The sequence below is a fragment of the Heterocephalus glaber genome, unplaced genomic scaffold, assembly GCF_053883595.1.
Source record: "Heterocephalus glaber isolate CG9 unplaced genomic scaffold, H.glaber_assembly_v1.0 deba00000768, whole genome shotgun sequence".
Taxonomy (NCBI): Eukaryota; Metazoa; Chordata; class Mammalia; order Rodentia; family Bathyergidae; genus Heterocephalus; species Heterocephalus glaber.
The window spans coordinates 610,452-625,408 of NW_028258162.1; the positions used below are offsets into that span (position 1 = coordinate 610,452).

A 14,957-nucleotide genomic window follows, 5' to 3' on the forward strand; every position below is an offset into this window, starting at 1 on the left:
ATTACATGGTGGTTGGATTTTCATACTTTTTTTTTTTTTTTGGTGCTGGGGTTCAGACCCAGGGCACTGTGTGAGTTAGGCTTGGGTTGTGCCACTGAGCCACACCTTCATGCTGTTTTAAGAGTTGGAGCAGGGGATTTCGCTCAGTGGTTCCACCGCCTGCCTTACAAGCTCAAGGTCCCTGATTCCCGATACAAGAAAAAAAAAAGGGCAGTGATCCTCCTGCCTCAAAAAGAGTTGGAAGGTGTATTTTCTGGTTCGATGTAAAGGAAATATTTTTAAAATTTTGTTAGGACATTAACCTAGTATATTGAAAAAAAAAGTGGTTAGTTAATCCTGAAAGTTGGAAATTTGTTCTTATTTAAATGTTGTACATATAAAAAAATAGGATTGTTAATTCATAAACAGAATTTATTTATTTTTGTGGTACGGGGATTAAACCCCGGCCCTTTGTACTGAGCTACATCCACCAACTCCCTTCCCCCAACTTTATTTTGAGACAGGATCTTGCTATGTCTTTATGTTGCTAGGCTACTTGTGCCCTCCTGCCTCAGCCTCCTAGAGTGATGGGATTACAGGCATATGCCATGGTGCCTGGCTCATGAGAGATTTTAAATCATTTGCAAACATAATTGACGTTATGAAGTTAGTTTTCTATGTAACAGGGAGCCTAAGAAAGTTTAACCAAGTCATCCAAGCCTGTCATTGATGTGTTTAAATCTCCAATATGTGAAGGTTGGTAAGGCTGAACTCATGAGTTGTAAACAGATTCTCTAAAGATAGATACATAGCCAAGGCCCAGCGTAAAAGTGTCTTTGGTAAACACAGGACTCGTGCTGTGTTCATGTTCTTTTTTCCCTTGGCAGAGAGGACATTAGGATCTGAAGTGTTTTATGGTAATTGAACACTGTTCTCGGGGACAGTCAGAAGCAGCCTGATAAGAGTTCTGCTTAAACTGATGTCACCAGAAGCCAGGTCCCTCATCCCCAGCTCTCCATGGGCATGGAGAGGGGGTGCACCCTGTAGGTGTGCAGGGACGTAGGAGGTTTCTGCACTGCCTGCACCATTGCTAGGGGCCCACGCCTCTTTGGTGATCTGAGGAGGAAGAGAAGCATTAAAATACTTAACTGTGCAGTGGAATGCAGAATTTTCCTGCATTTAAAATCTAAAACTTGAGCCAGATTCTGGATACATGTTTGTAATCTCAGCTACTTGGGAGGCTGAGACAAGGGCATTGCAAGTTTAAGCCCAATCCAGGCAACTTAGTGAGACCCTTTCTCAATCAAAAGAAAAACATGAAACTTCAGAGATTCTTCTGGAGCTGGCTGCTCCTTAGCTGCAGTTGCTGAAATCCTGCTGCCAGACCTGCATGCCTCCAGCGGTGTGCAGTGTTACATTTCTCACTGGCTGGACTTCAGATTTTAGTTTTGTATGGCTCACCAGGATCCGGGACCTGACTGTCTCAAAGGAGCCCCAGGAATGCATCAGTTAGACTGACTCTGACAGGAAAGGAAGATGAGCAGAAGTTAAGGCTGGGGGGCCGGGGATTTAGCCCAGTGGTGCCACCGCCTGCCCCAGCACCGCAGGACCAACCAGCCAGCCAAGGACAGCAAGGGGTACTGTTAAAAATCTCTTGGGCTGTGATGAGACTAAACTTGACCACAGAGCAGATGACCCAGCATGGCTTTCAGAGTTGCAACTATCACAAAACAAGCCAGTCCCAAGTACACAGGCATGTGAGTCCATTTACAAGAGGACTAAGATTCTTCAGCTCAGAGGGACAGTAGAGCAGTGGGTGCCACGGGCTGGGGCGGATTAGAGTTCCACTTTTGCAAGATACAAAGTTGAAGGTGGCTTTCACAGCATCATGAACATATCTGATATTTGTAAGCCGTATGGTTCAAAGTGGGCAAAATTGTTTTTAAAAAATCACATTTTTAAAAAGGCTCTCCCGGGCTGGGAATCTAGCTCAGTGGTTCTGCCGCCTGCCTCACAAGTGCAAGGACCCTAGTTTGATCCCCAGCACAAAAAACAAAAAAAAGAGGGATCTCCCAATAGACCCTGCGTGCCTCTCATTACATTTTTTGTTTCATTTTTTGCAGTGCTGGAAATGAACCCAGGGCCTCACACCAACCCCGAGCCATCCACAGCCCCCTCCTTTTTTCTGTTTGTTGTAATTAAGGGTTTTTCACATTCTTTCTCACTGCTTTGTGTGGCCATGTAATGTTCCTATATTCTGTTATGTTTTTTAGTAGGCAAACGAGTGGCAGCCATGGGGGACCCCGGACTCCCCAAACTGCAGTTTGCCCCCTTCAGCAGCGCCCTGGACGTGGGCTTCTGGCACGAACTGACCCAGAAGAAGCTGAATGAGTACCGGCTGGATGAGGCTCCCAGGGACATCAGGGGCTACTACTGCAACGGTAGGCGGTCGCCTCAGCCTCCTCCCTTGCTGGCCAGCCTCCCTTTGTTTATCGTGATTGTTGCTGGACTGGGAGTAGAAGCCGGAGCTCTGCCTGACAGACCACACCCAGCCCTCGGCACTCTTAGGAAGAGACAGGATTGTCTGTTCTGTGCAATGCCCCACACTAGGTGCTCTTTACCTGCCCACCCTTGGCACATGTTCATTTTTTAATTGCACTTTCCCTCTTGGGAAAAAGGAATGTGAAACACCCTAGTTACCAATCCAGATACAGAGTACTCATCTGATAGCAAACATTTCTGTCATGGATGCTGCAGTCTTTGACTTGTTACTTAGACTGCTCATGCTTTTGTCCAGGTGACTCTGCTGGGCTGCCGGCTCGCCTGACGTTGGAGTTCAGCGCTTTTGATATGTGAGTATTTGCTTGCCCGAAATCTAAAGTAAAGAATACCTTGCTTTATGGAGAAAGGAGCTATCTCGCGTCCTCAGAGCAGGGCCACAGGAGGAGGTAGGGGTGCCTGTGGGTGTAGGGAACAGGGAAAGGGGACGTTACTAGAACCTCTGTAGTAAGTCCTAGTCTCCTTGGAGCCACAACAGTGCAAAGAGAATTAACTTATTAGTCAGAAAAGAAGAAATGAGACTTAGAGAAGAAGCTGAGCTTTTGGGCCTGATCAGTGCTGCTCTGGGCGAAAAAGACTAAAAAGCTCTGAGCTTGCCACACCTTTATTCAGTACATCAGGAGAAACAAACGTAACAGATGACTTAGGACCGAGAGTTCAGTACTGTTGGGAGAAACAAACGTAAAAGGTGACTGATTCAGAGGGCAGCAGCTGCCAAAATCCTAGAACAATGAGAAACTATGCAGATGAAGACTTTGTTCCTCCCAGGATGTCTTCACCTGGTGTAATCTTGCCCTAGAGCATCACAGCATCGCTGGACCACTGAGATCTTAGCTGTGACCAGAGGTCAAAATGGAGTTATATATCAACATGCCATAGCTGGCCTGTAGGCAGGAGAACTAGGGCTAATCATAATTTTAATTATGAAATGATTTTTCCCCAAAAATATGTAGAATTCTCCTGACACTGGGGTAGTTAGTACCTCTAGAGTCTCTCATCCCCCAAAGACAAGTGCCACCTGGCTAGGACTATCTAGGACTAGGTTCAGAGCATATTAGGATGCCAGGTACTAGGTAGGTTGACACTTACACAGCATCCTCCTGACTTTGGTTGTAGTTTGTGTTTTTTTTGAGGCAGAATCTCTCTATATAGTTTAGGCTGGCCTTGTATTCCTGGCTGGCCTCATAGTCCAGGCTGGTCTTCAACTCGTGGTGACTCTTCTGCTTCAGCCTCTCAAGTGCTGAGATGATGGGTATTTGCCACCACACTCGGCTCTAATTTTTATGATTCTTTTTTTTGGTACCGGAGATTGAACCCAGGTTCTTGCGTTTGCAAGGCTAGGGAAGGAACCACTGAGCTAAATCCCTAGACCTTCTAATTTTTATGATTCTTCATTGGCAGCTCTTGCTTTATTCCTGTAGATGCGCATCCGTGGGTGTCAATCAGTGAACCCTGCTTAGGCAATTTCTGTATCTCAGCTACTGCGCAAGGCAAGGCCTTATGGGGGAAATTGCAAAGAATCTGTTTCAACATCCTGGAGGACCTGCTTTTCCAGCCAAAAGCTGTGGGGAGGCACTTGAGAGAAGAGAGACATTTAGTGAGCCCCAAGTACCTGGGCATTTTCAGAAACAGAACCCTTTTAGACCAGCCAGGTAGGGCTTTTCTCTGTTTTTCAGACAAGGAGATTGTGCTCAGGTCAAAGATGAAAGGTCACACTTAGCTAAATTTAGAAAGCCTGGAAAGAGAAGAGGAAAAATGTACTCTGAAGGATAGTTCTGAAATCCAGTCTGAGCATCCCGAGGTGGATTTGTTGTCTTCTACCGAAGCAGGGAAATCTGGAGAGGGTATGATTTTAGGAGATAAATCTGGATATGTTGACTGAGCCATCCATGGCCCTGGAGCTCATTGTTTCAAACTGACTTACAAAAGGGTGGTGTGGTATCCATGATGAGGGGTGCTTGGAGGGCTGAAGAGTTAAAAGCTAAATGAGGCCACTTCTATGTCCTGTCACTTCAGCAGGGTCAAGATGACGGGGTTGGAGGACGATTGCCTGGCTTTTCAAAGTGGTGGTAATCAGTGATTACTGTATTTCAGATAAAGTGTCCTTAGAATTTTGCTTGTTTGTTTGTTTGTTTATTTATTTTTCAAAAAACTTCCTGCCTCAGCCTTGCAAGTGCTGGGATTGCAGAAGTGTACCACCACATCTGGCTTTCCTAGAATTGTTTTTAAACATCTCAACAACAACAACAAAAAACAATGTATTTTATTCCTTTACCTCCATTAAATTGCAAAATTTAAAAGTATAACATAAGTCTGAACCAAGGTTAGTTTTTATGTATGTTGAAATAGTATGTGTTAGCATATCTTTTTCCCTTTAGAGCTTTCTTGCTCCAGCATAAAGTCCTTGAGATTACTTTATCAAAACAAATGAAATCCTACTAATCTCCCTCCTGTTTTGGCACAGACTAACTTACTCTTGGAGCAGTGATAATGAGGGGAATGCTGAAAATGTTGAAGCATTAAATTGTCTAAAGAAGGGGGAATGCAGATGGCTGGTTTCTGTGCCATCTGAACAGTCTTTTTTGACTTTAATTTTTACTAGTTCATGTGGGCAGCACATAATGGTCACATTCCTCCTGGGGAACTGGGACGTACATAATGCATCTTTATTCTTTTTACATCCCCTTCCCTATCTCTGTCTCCCCCTGGAATCCAGAGTTTTGTGTTCCTCTCAAACTGGCCTTGCTCCTATCTTTATCCCAATAGTAGGCTGAAATTTTGTTTCTTTTTTAAGATTTTAATAATTGTATCTTTGGAACACTAATTAGAAAAAAGCAGTTCACAAAAGTTAGGTCTGATACTATTACAGAATTCAAGCACCTTCTAATGGAGTGATGGAGAAAGTTCAGTAGAGAATCTGTGGTCCTGCACAGTGACTTCCCCGAGTGCTTGGTCTCACTGGGCGTGTGTCTTCCTTTAACCTTCAAGAGCCCTGTACATGAGGCCTGGTGGCAGGCAGTGGGAGGAAGAGGAGGAAGCATAGTCCCCATTGCTGTGGAAATGTCCCTGGATTTGAAGTTTGAAGACCTAGTCCCTATTGCCAATTCACTACCCTGCCTCCAATAAGTCTAGTTGTTTTTTTCTCAGCTTACTTTTCCTTGTCTCTGAAATGGGGTCTGGGCTTCTAACACTCCTTCTGTGTGATTTTTCTGAGTCCCTCTTTTGTAGCATGGTAGGAAGTGTAATGAGAGCGCTTGGGGCTCCTCTGAAGGCAAGAAAGGGTTCTTTATGTCCAGATTATCTTCATATTCTTACTCTATCTTCGTTTGTGTTGCCATGGATCTGCGTGGGTCTGTAGGGAAAATCTTTATGGATTTATTCCTCAAACAGTGAATGTCTAGAATCAGCAGGATGTATCGGTGTTAGAAATGCAAAGGCTGAAGAAACAGCTTCCACAGTACCACTGTGTGAGCTTGGAGCAGAGGTGGACTCTGTGGAGAGGTGATCATTATTTGCAAAACACTTCCTGATTGCTTCCGGTGTGTCTCAGTAAGCGAATGTGCCAGCACTGCAATACAGACAGGCAGGAGATACCGCAGTGAGCTACAGCCCTAGCAGTCACTTATGGGTGCAGGAGGATCTCACTGTTGTATAGCATGGATGAATCCCTTTTCAGAGTCCCGGAATTCTCAAGGACCTGTGCCAGCAGTCAGCAGCACAGGTCTTGTATCTGTATCATCCTCATCAAGCTGTTGGTGAGGTCGCATTTATTAGGCACATGAAGTGCAGAGTACAGTCTTAGGACCCCATGATGGAGGAGCCCAAACACAGAGGAAATTTGTGTCTTTCTCACTGCATCTGCAGGGTAGGTGGTCCAGTCTTCTTCATCTTGTATGTGCTCCATTTCTATTGATGAAGTGAATGTGGTGAAAAGTTAGAGAGCTTGGATCTGGAAGGCTCGAGGGCTGCAGGCTTGGTCCCCAGGGAGCAGTGGTCAGAGATGGGGCTCTGGGGAGGTGACTGGATTGTGAGGGTTCTGACCTCCTCAGTGGATGGATCCATGGGCTCGTTCCTGAGTGGGCTGCTGGGAGGGGGTGAGGACTGCAGGGTGGGGCCTGTTTGGAGGAAGACAGCCCCTGGGGGGGGGTATGGCATGTTTCTGGTGCACCCCTCTCTCTCTGCCTCTCTCTCCTTCTCCCTTTCCACCCTGCTCTGAGTGGTGTTGCTCCAGGGCACACCTCAGGGCCAGAAGCAATGGAGCCAAGTCGCTGTGGACTGAATCCTGTGAACCTGTGAGCCAAAGTGACCTTTCCTCCTTGAAGTTGTTTTCCTCACAGTGACGAAAGGCTGACTGATGCAGATGACAAACATTTGAATAAGGAGCATTTCTCTGTACCCTTTTCCCTTGAAGATTATTCCTTTTTAGTTGTGAGAAATGTCTTTCTTATCTAAGCCTCAAATGAACCTTGAGAAGAGAGGGTGCAGTGGGGTGGGCAGAGCAGAGGCTGCATCTGTCTCCGGCCCCTTCTGTCCCAGCTCCTAGCAGGCTCTGCTGGAGTGAGGTGCAGCAGCGGTGTACAGAGCTGTATGGAGCGAGGCTCCCAAGCCTGCTCTGCTGTTCCTTTGGAGGACTTGTTCCCTCCTGGCCACGTGCCTGCCTGCTAGTCCCATGGAAGCAGGCCTGTGGAGGAGCCCTGCACTTCCTGACTGACCACAGAGCCTGGGTGAAGTGAGGGCCCAGGGTTTAGCTGTCCCCAAGTCGGCCCAGTCTTCGGGCCATTGTGAAGGCCCATCCTTCTCCAGTGCATTGGTCAGCTTTGCATTACTAGGGCGAAACACCTCGGGCAGCTAACTTTATTGAAATTATTTTTTGGGTGCTGGGAATTGAACTCAGGCCTCATGTCTGCCGACCAGGCACTGCACCTCTGACCTATATCCGCGGCCCTGAGCAGCTAACTGTATAAAGAGAATGTGTGGGAGTAAAAGGCCACATCTCAAATAGGCCTAGAGTACAGAAGAGGGGCCAGAGGCAGACTCAGGTTTTTGTGAGTCCACTCACCGAGGGCAGTGCCCTGGGACCTCACTCCTGCCCAGAGGGACCGCCACCCACCTAGGGTCAGCCTGGGGACCAGGTCCTGACACATGGACCTTAGAGGAACACCCAGCAGCCAAAACTCCACACCCAATGGTGTGACATCGGTGAGGATTCACTGTGGGCTTTAGAACATGGGAGCTTTTCCCATTCGTGTTCCTGACAGAGCTCGACAGCTCTGTTGTACAGTATAACTCAGCCACTGAAATACACATGCCAGCAGCTTTTAGCATATTCATGGAGCTTTGGAGCCATCACCACTATTTAATCATAAAGCATTTTCATCACCCCAAAAAGAAGTCTTTGGTCATCACTGTTTACCCCCTCCAAAATCTTCCAGCCCTCAGCAACCAAGAATCTACTTCCTATCTCTGAGAACTTGCCTATTCTGACATTTCATAAAAATAGAACCATAGAAAGAAGCTAACTACTAGATATCAGGAACAGGATGTAACTAACTTTCTCATTCCCAGTTTTGGGCTCTTCCCCTTCCATGATCGTGTTTTTTATTCATTACTATGGTGCTCTCACCTGGTAGGACTTCAGTCATGAAGACTGCTTCCCCTGGGAAGGTGGTGTCCCTCCTTACGCTGCCTGAGTGCTGGGCTTCCTAGGAGCCGACCTTGACTTCCTCCCCATCGGAGCCAGGCTTTGGTGTGGCAGTGCACCCAGGACATTCGGAAGTCCTGGGAAGGAAGAGGGGGACCGGCTTCCTCTCTGATCTGTGTTCTCCTGGTTCAGCGCTGAGTTCAGAGAGCCATGTGTTTGGGGAAGGCCTGGCCCGCCCTTCTGCCTTCCTGTAGGCCGCCCCGATCGCTGTGACTTCTCCCTCTCCAGAGATGGCCTTTACTGTCCTCTGCTCACCTGCATGAACACTGTTCCTTACTGGAGGAGGGTGCTGACACCCCGTGCTTGGCTGACTCACAGCTCCTAGGGTATGGCCCTGGCCATTCAGTCAGCCCCACCCACACGTACTTGGCATTTGACAGCGTCCTGGCTCCACTGCAGTCATTGCACCTGCTGCAGTGGCTCTTTAGCTCTTCTTCAGCCCCTGACGCCAGTGTCATGCAGAACCTGGTGTGATGGTCTCCAAGTGAGAGGACGCTGGGTCACTTCTACCATGTAGCTCCCATTGACTTAATGAGTAACAGTGTCGTCTATCTGAGTTAGTTGTAAGTGACAATAATCAGGTCACTGATAAAATGACCATTTTCAGCTGGGTGTGGTGGCGCACACCTGAAATCCCAGCACTTGGGAGGCTGAGGCAGGAGAATCACTGTGAGTTCGAGGCCAGCCTGAACTACATACTGAGACCTTGTCTCCAACAACAACAACAACAACAAAAATGAGCATTTTCATTTCCCATCTGTAACCTCAAAAAGGCTAGTTAATCACTTCAGAGGAGAACAGATGTGTTCATGTCTCACTGGGTATTCAGAGTCAACTTGTCCTCCCTCCTCCTTCCTCCCTCCTCCTGACCTCTCTGGGGACTGGGAGCCTGCAGGGCCATGCAGCATGTGGGGTGTGTGAGGCACGATGGACTGACAGGCAACCCAGGTCGGGTCAGATGTGTCTTGTCTGTGTGGTTCCGATGACCCACAGGGACTTGCTCGGCAGCAGCTGTGTGCAGAGCCCTGATTGGGTGGGCCAGGAGCCTTCCTACCCTCTGATCAGGTGCATGTGACTGTTGTTCGTGAAAACGCCCTGTGATATCATGCTCTGCCCTATGTGCCAGCTGTCACTGGAGAGGCTGAAGTGGCTTCCTGGAGGAGGAGACCTGGAATGAGGCTTTGGTGCCTGGGGCAAAGATTTGAGCAGGGCTTGGCACCATGACACCTTGGGGTCAACTGGCTCTATTTCTAGACTCAACTCTGCCCAGTATGGTGTGACCCTTGGCATGCTGCTAAGTCTTTAAATGGGAGAAAGAGCTGCCATAAATACTCAAGTCTTGCACAGTTCCTGGCTCAATAATGTTTCACTCTTAGGTTGAATCCAGGAATGAATACAAAAGAGGAGGGGCACTTCTATTTGTAGGCCAGTGGAAGAGCAGCCAGCCCACAAGACAGGCTAAAGGGGCTCTCTAGGCTTCTTATGGAATGGCTCCTGCTTTATGATCCCTCAATGATGGGACTCATCTTCTCCCAGGGGTGGTAGTCAGTTTTTTTCCTTGCCCAGCTGAGTGATGCTGCTGTTCACCTGGGGTTCTGGTTTAGATCTAAAGTGCCCCCTAAAAGTCTTGTGTGTCCAGAGTGGGGCTTTGGGAAGGTGATTGGATGATGAGGTGCTGTGCTCAGTAGTGGGTTCATCCATGGATGTGTTCACAGCTAACTATGCTGTTGGAATGTGGGGTCTGTCAGAAGAGGCAAGACACTAGGGTGTGGTCTGGAAAGGTGTGTCCTTGTCCCAGCTCCTCTTCACTCTACTTCCTGGCCACTACACGGTGGGTGAGCAGCTTCCCTCCATACTTGTTTTTCCACCATGCTGTTTGAGCCTTGGATCCTGTCACCATGGACTGAACCCACTGAAATTGAGCCCAAATAAATCTTTCCTTTGTTAAGCTTCAGTGATAGGAGCTGGCTAATACACCTGGGTGCACCTGTCATGCCCTGGCTCACACAGAGTCCCGCTGTGTCTGGCTAACTGTGTCTCTCATGTCTAGGAGCGCCCCTACGCCTGCACGCTGCTGCCCTGCTGTCGGGACGCTGCATAACACCAACACCCTTGAGGCTTTCAAGGCCGCGGACAGGAAGCTGCTTCTGGAACAGGCGGCAGACGAGGTTAGCCAGGGAGCTCATGTGTGTCCGCACCATTTCTTGGGGTCCTGGCAGTGTGCTGCCTCTGACCAGGAGCTGGGTCTGTCATGAAAACCAAATGTTTGTGGGTTTTTGTTTATTTCCCGAAAGAGAATGTGCCCTTTTCTCTCCTGTCTGCCTGGGGTCAGGGAGAGCCCAGGCTCTGCGCTGGGGACAAGCTGGAGATACATGTGAATGAAAAAGAGGTTTTACTCTCTATCCCCACTGAGCACTTTGGAGCAGCTCAGCCCCTCTCTTGGGTTCTAGTCCTGTGGCTGCTGGTGAGAGGGTGCTTGTCCTCTGTGACCGGAGAGGCTTGGTGATCCTGTGTAGCACGGCATTATGAGAGTTGAGCACATGATCTCTCTAGCATCCTCGGGGCTGATCTGATCTACTGCAGCTAACCTGCAAGTCCTCTGTGGCCTCGTCCCCACCAGCCTTTCTGATCTGTCGTTCTTGTCTTTGTATTCTCTGACGTAGTCACAGTAATTATTTTCAACTCCCTTTACCTCCTGTCTTAGTTGCTTTCTTGTTGCTGAGTACATAGTACATACCACAACTTAAAGGAGGAGCAGTTTATTTTGGCTCACAGTTTGTAGAGGTTGCAGTCCGTAGTCAGCTGGCTCCAGGGCAGGGTAGCACATGGCAGAGGAAAAGCAGCTCATGGCAGGGCAGATAGGAGGCAGAGAGGGAACAAGGGAGGAGGAAAGAGATGAACCCTTGCAGGCCACGCTTCATTGACCACCTCCTCACTAGGCTTCACCTGTCAACACCACATTGAGCTGTGACCTCAGCAGTGGACCACTGGGAGTATCACGCCCCCGTGATCCAGTCCTCTCCCTGAAGCCCCAGCCATGAGTGCGTGAGGCTTGGGGACATGTGGATGTAACCATAACACCTCCTTTGGGTTCTTGCTTTTCTCCTTGGGACACAGTGCCCTCTCTTCCTGGCATGTTTTCTCTGTGCTTCTTCACAGCTGAGTTAATGAGATTAATATTGGGAAGGAGGAGGACAGTTCATCCCAATCCCCCTTGACCCACTTAATAGAGAGGCCAATTGTCATCTTGTACACTCTTTTTTTTTGGTACCGGGGATCGAACTCTGGTCTTTGCGCTTGCACAGCAGGCGGCGGGCGAAACCACCGAGCTAAATCCCCAGTCCTATCTTGTACACTCTTGATGGGAATGTGCTGGTACCACTGTTGTGTATGCTAGTGTGACTGTTCCTTAGGAGAGTAAAGCCAGAACACCTGTAAGTCCAGCCATCCCACTGCTGGGTACACATCCAGAGGAAGTGAACCAGTGTACGGGAGATACACCCAACTGCCTCCCCACGCTCGTGGCCATGCTGGACACAACAGCTAAGACGTGGAATCAGTCCAGGTGTCTGTCAGTGGGTGAGTGGATAAAGAAAAGGTGCCACTTACACCCAATGGAGTATTATTAGGCCAAGAAAAGGGGAATGAAATCCTTTGCGGCAGCAATGGAGGACATACTATAAGTGAAATAAGCCAGTCATAGAAAGCCAAGTGTCATACATTCTCACTCATCTGTGGAAACTAAAAAAGTTGGTCTCATAGAAGTGGAGAATAGAGTTATGGTCACCAAAGGCTGTGAAGGGGAGGTGGGGAGGGGGTAGAGACAGGATGGATAATAGGAACCCAAGTTCAGAGATAGGAGGAATGAGTTCTAGTATCCTATAGCACAGTGTGGTAACTAGTGTCAATAATTTATTGCATATCTCAAACTAACTCGAAGAGAGGAACCTGAAGGTTCTCGGAAGAGCTGCTAATTACTCTGATTTGATACTTATACACTGTATATATTTATCGAATTATCACACTGTACTCCATAAACGTGTACAATCATGTGTCAGTTATCAAAAGACTTTCTGCAAGTACCATGCTAAAATAGTAATACTATGAAATGTAGGAGAACAACAGGAATCTTGTTTATGTGGGTGCAAGGGTCCGGAAGCAGGCTCCTCTCTAGCCCCTGCAGTGGACACAGCTCATGGCCCAGCTTGTCACGTGGCCTGTGTAGCCCTGGGCCTCCTGCCTTGTCTGCACACCTACAGGAGGCTCTGGGGAGTTGGATCTGTGCACGTGGGCCTGTCCTGTCCTTGGAGTTGGTGCTTCCTGAGGGTGGAGACCGCGTCATTCCTTGCTGCAACCCTGCTATGGCTGGTACTGTGTGTAGGACGTGATAAGCAGGAAGTTGTGAGGGCAGGAGAGTGGCGTGAAGCCTGCAGGCAGCCTGTGCGGGGCTCGTGTGGGCTTGGGTGATGGGGGAGCTGGCTGGCAGAGGGGCAGCATGGACAGTGGTGTAGTATGAGCGGTGCCAGCCTGGAGCAAGAAGAGCACAGTGCTCCTCAGATCCATAGCAGTGAGATGCCCAGAGATGCCAGCAACCCACCTCAAAGCTTTTCTTTCTTCCGGCAGATCTGGGAGTCCATCAGGTCGGGTGCTGCTCTTGAAAACCCTGTGCTCCTCAACAAGTTCTTGCTCCTGACATTTGCAGTAAGTAATAGGTGCCCTGTTGCACAGAGACTGGTGAGGTCCCCTGTGGACCAGCAGCAGGACAATGTGTTCTCTTCCCTGGCATTACTCATGGTAGCTGTAATAAAACTGCTCCTTTGATGCGTGGCCAGATAGTGCTGGCACTTGCTATTAGTGCAAAATTAATTCATCCCACCTGATCACATAGGCAGTAGCATAGTTTCTGTAATACTGGCACTCAGAACCTGTTTCTTAGGACGTTATGAAATGCGGCAGAAGTCTTTGTTAAATATGCTCCTGCAGGGTGCAGTTGCTAGACCCATTGTGTCAGCCAGCTGTCTGTCACTGTGGAGAAGATCTGAGGTAACTGACTTCTAAGGAGGAAAGGCTTGTCTTGGCTCATGGCTTCAGAGGTTTCAGACCGTGACACTTAGTCTCACTGCCTTCAGCCTTGTGGCAGCTCAGCACATCATAGTGGGAGAGCATATGGTAGAGGAGCTGCTCTCAGGGCTGCTGAGAAGCAGAGAGAGAGAGAGAGAGATTGAGAAAGGGCTGGTGTTCCAAGTTCCCCTTGGAGGCCACATTCCCAGTGACCTCACTTCCTTTCATGAGGCCCCACTTTCTAAAGGTTCCTGCTCCCCTCAACAGCACCACAGGCTGGCACCCAGGCCTTTACACAGGCCTGTAGGGACAATCCAGATGCCATCAAATAGGGGAAGGGGCTTCTGGATGAGAAGAGATCACATTACATGGCTTAGCCATACAATGATGGCTGCTTTTTGAGAAAGAAAAACATTTTCTATACATGAGATCTAATTAGGTAAAGGGCGGCCTTGGGAAGGAAGTCACAGGAGGGTGACATCTGCTGCCTAGGGAAGGAGGGCTATGAAGAGGAGAGAAGGACCTGGGCTCCGTGTGGTGGGGTAGAGGAAGGGAAACGGTTGCTCATGGAGATATCAGCTGCTCGCTTTCTCTCTCTGTCTGTCTCCCTCACCCCCCTACCCCACAAGTGCATACATGCATAGACAGTCCCCAGTTTAGGGTTCAGCTCAAGATTTCCAGTCTCATGTTGGCGTGAGAGTGTATCCATAGAACCACTCCATTCTTCATTTTCAGTGTGGTATTCAGTAAATTACATGAGACACTCAACCCTTGATCATAAGAGGCTTTGGGTGGGACCCCAAATTTTTCCCAGTGTAGGCTGATGTAAATGTTCTACACACATTGAGGCAGGTGAGGCTCAGCTGTGTTGCTTGTTGGTATTATTAATATGCGATGTTTTCTTTTTTTTAATATGTGATGTTTTCAACTCACAGATTTATCTGGTTGTAACCCCAGCATAAGTAAAGAACATTCATATACAAATGTGTATGCATATGTATCAAACTGACTTGTCCTTTGAAATTACATTGACAGTAATGTTCTGTTCTGGTACGTTCCGCAGACTTATGTCGCATGTTTCGAATATTCCCTATTGTGGAAAATAGTGCAGTGAGCACTATTGGTAATAGTGATGTTTCCTGCTCCTTTTATTTTCGTGTAAGTTCTCTGGGGTGGACCTGTAAGCATAATTAACATTGCCATGTATTAAGTGTGTTTTTCACCACAGCTTTGTCAGCTTTGGATATTAATTCTCTTCTGACATTTTTGTATTATTGCTATTGCTATTGTTGTTATTACTTCTGACCAAGTTGCGGGTCTTGCCATTCTTCCTCCCCCCATTGCCCCGGGTTTAGGAGGGAAGGCGAAGCTCACACTGAAGACCACACCACGGATTTCTAGGTGCATTTTCATACCCAGCATTTGGGTGTAAATCTGAGTAATTTCATAGGCTATCTGCTGGGATAGGTTTCTATATTACTAAAGATTTCTGGGTTTGTGAGTTGAAAATCAGCCCCTGCCCCTGGAATTCTTATTAATAGAACTCAATTGACAATTTGTGTTTAGTGAGAAAAATAACATTAGCTCTTAAAGTTTTAAGCTGTTCCTTAGAGTCAGTGTGTGTGTTGGCCTTGTCGCCCTTTTTATAGAGCATTCT

General features: G+C 48.0%; 1 protein-coding gene across 1 annotated transcript in view; it reads left to right on the top strand.

Moving 5' to 3' along the window:
• The window catches only part of Atg7 (autophagy related 7), a 247,482-nt gene that overhangs the window by 16,040 nt on the left and 216,485 nt on the right, over positions 1-14,957 (top strand). Inside the window, 4 exon segments of the mRNA XM_087207180.1 lie at positions 2,253-2,420; positions 2,777-2,831; positions 10,290-10,407; positions 12,863-12,940. Of these exon segments, the coding sequence (XP_087063306.1) occupies positions 2,273-2,420; positions 2,777-2,831; positions 10,290-10,407; positions 12,863-12,940 (399 nt within the window). The 5' untranslated portion in view covers positions 2,253-2,272.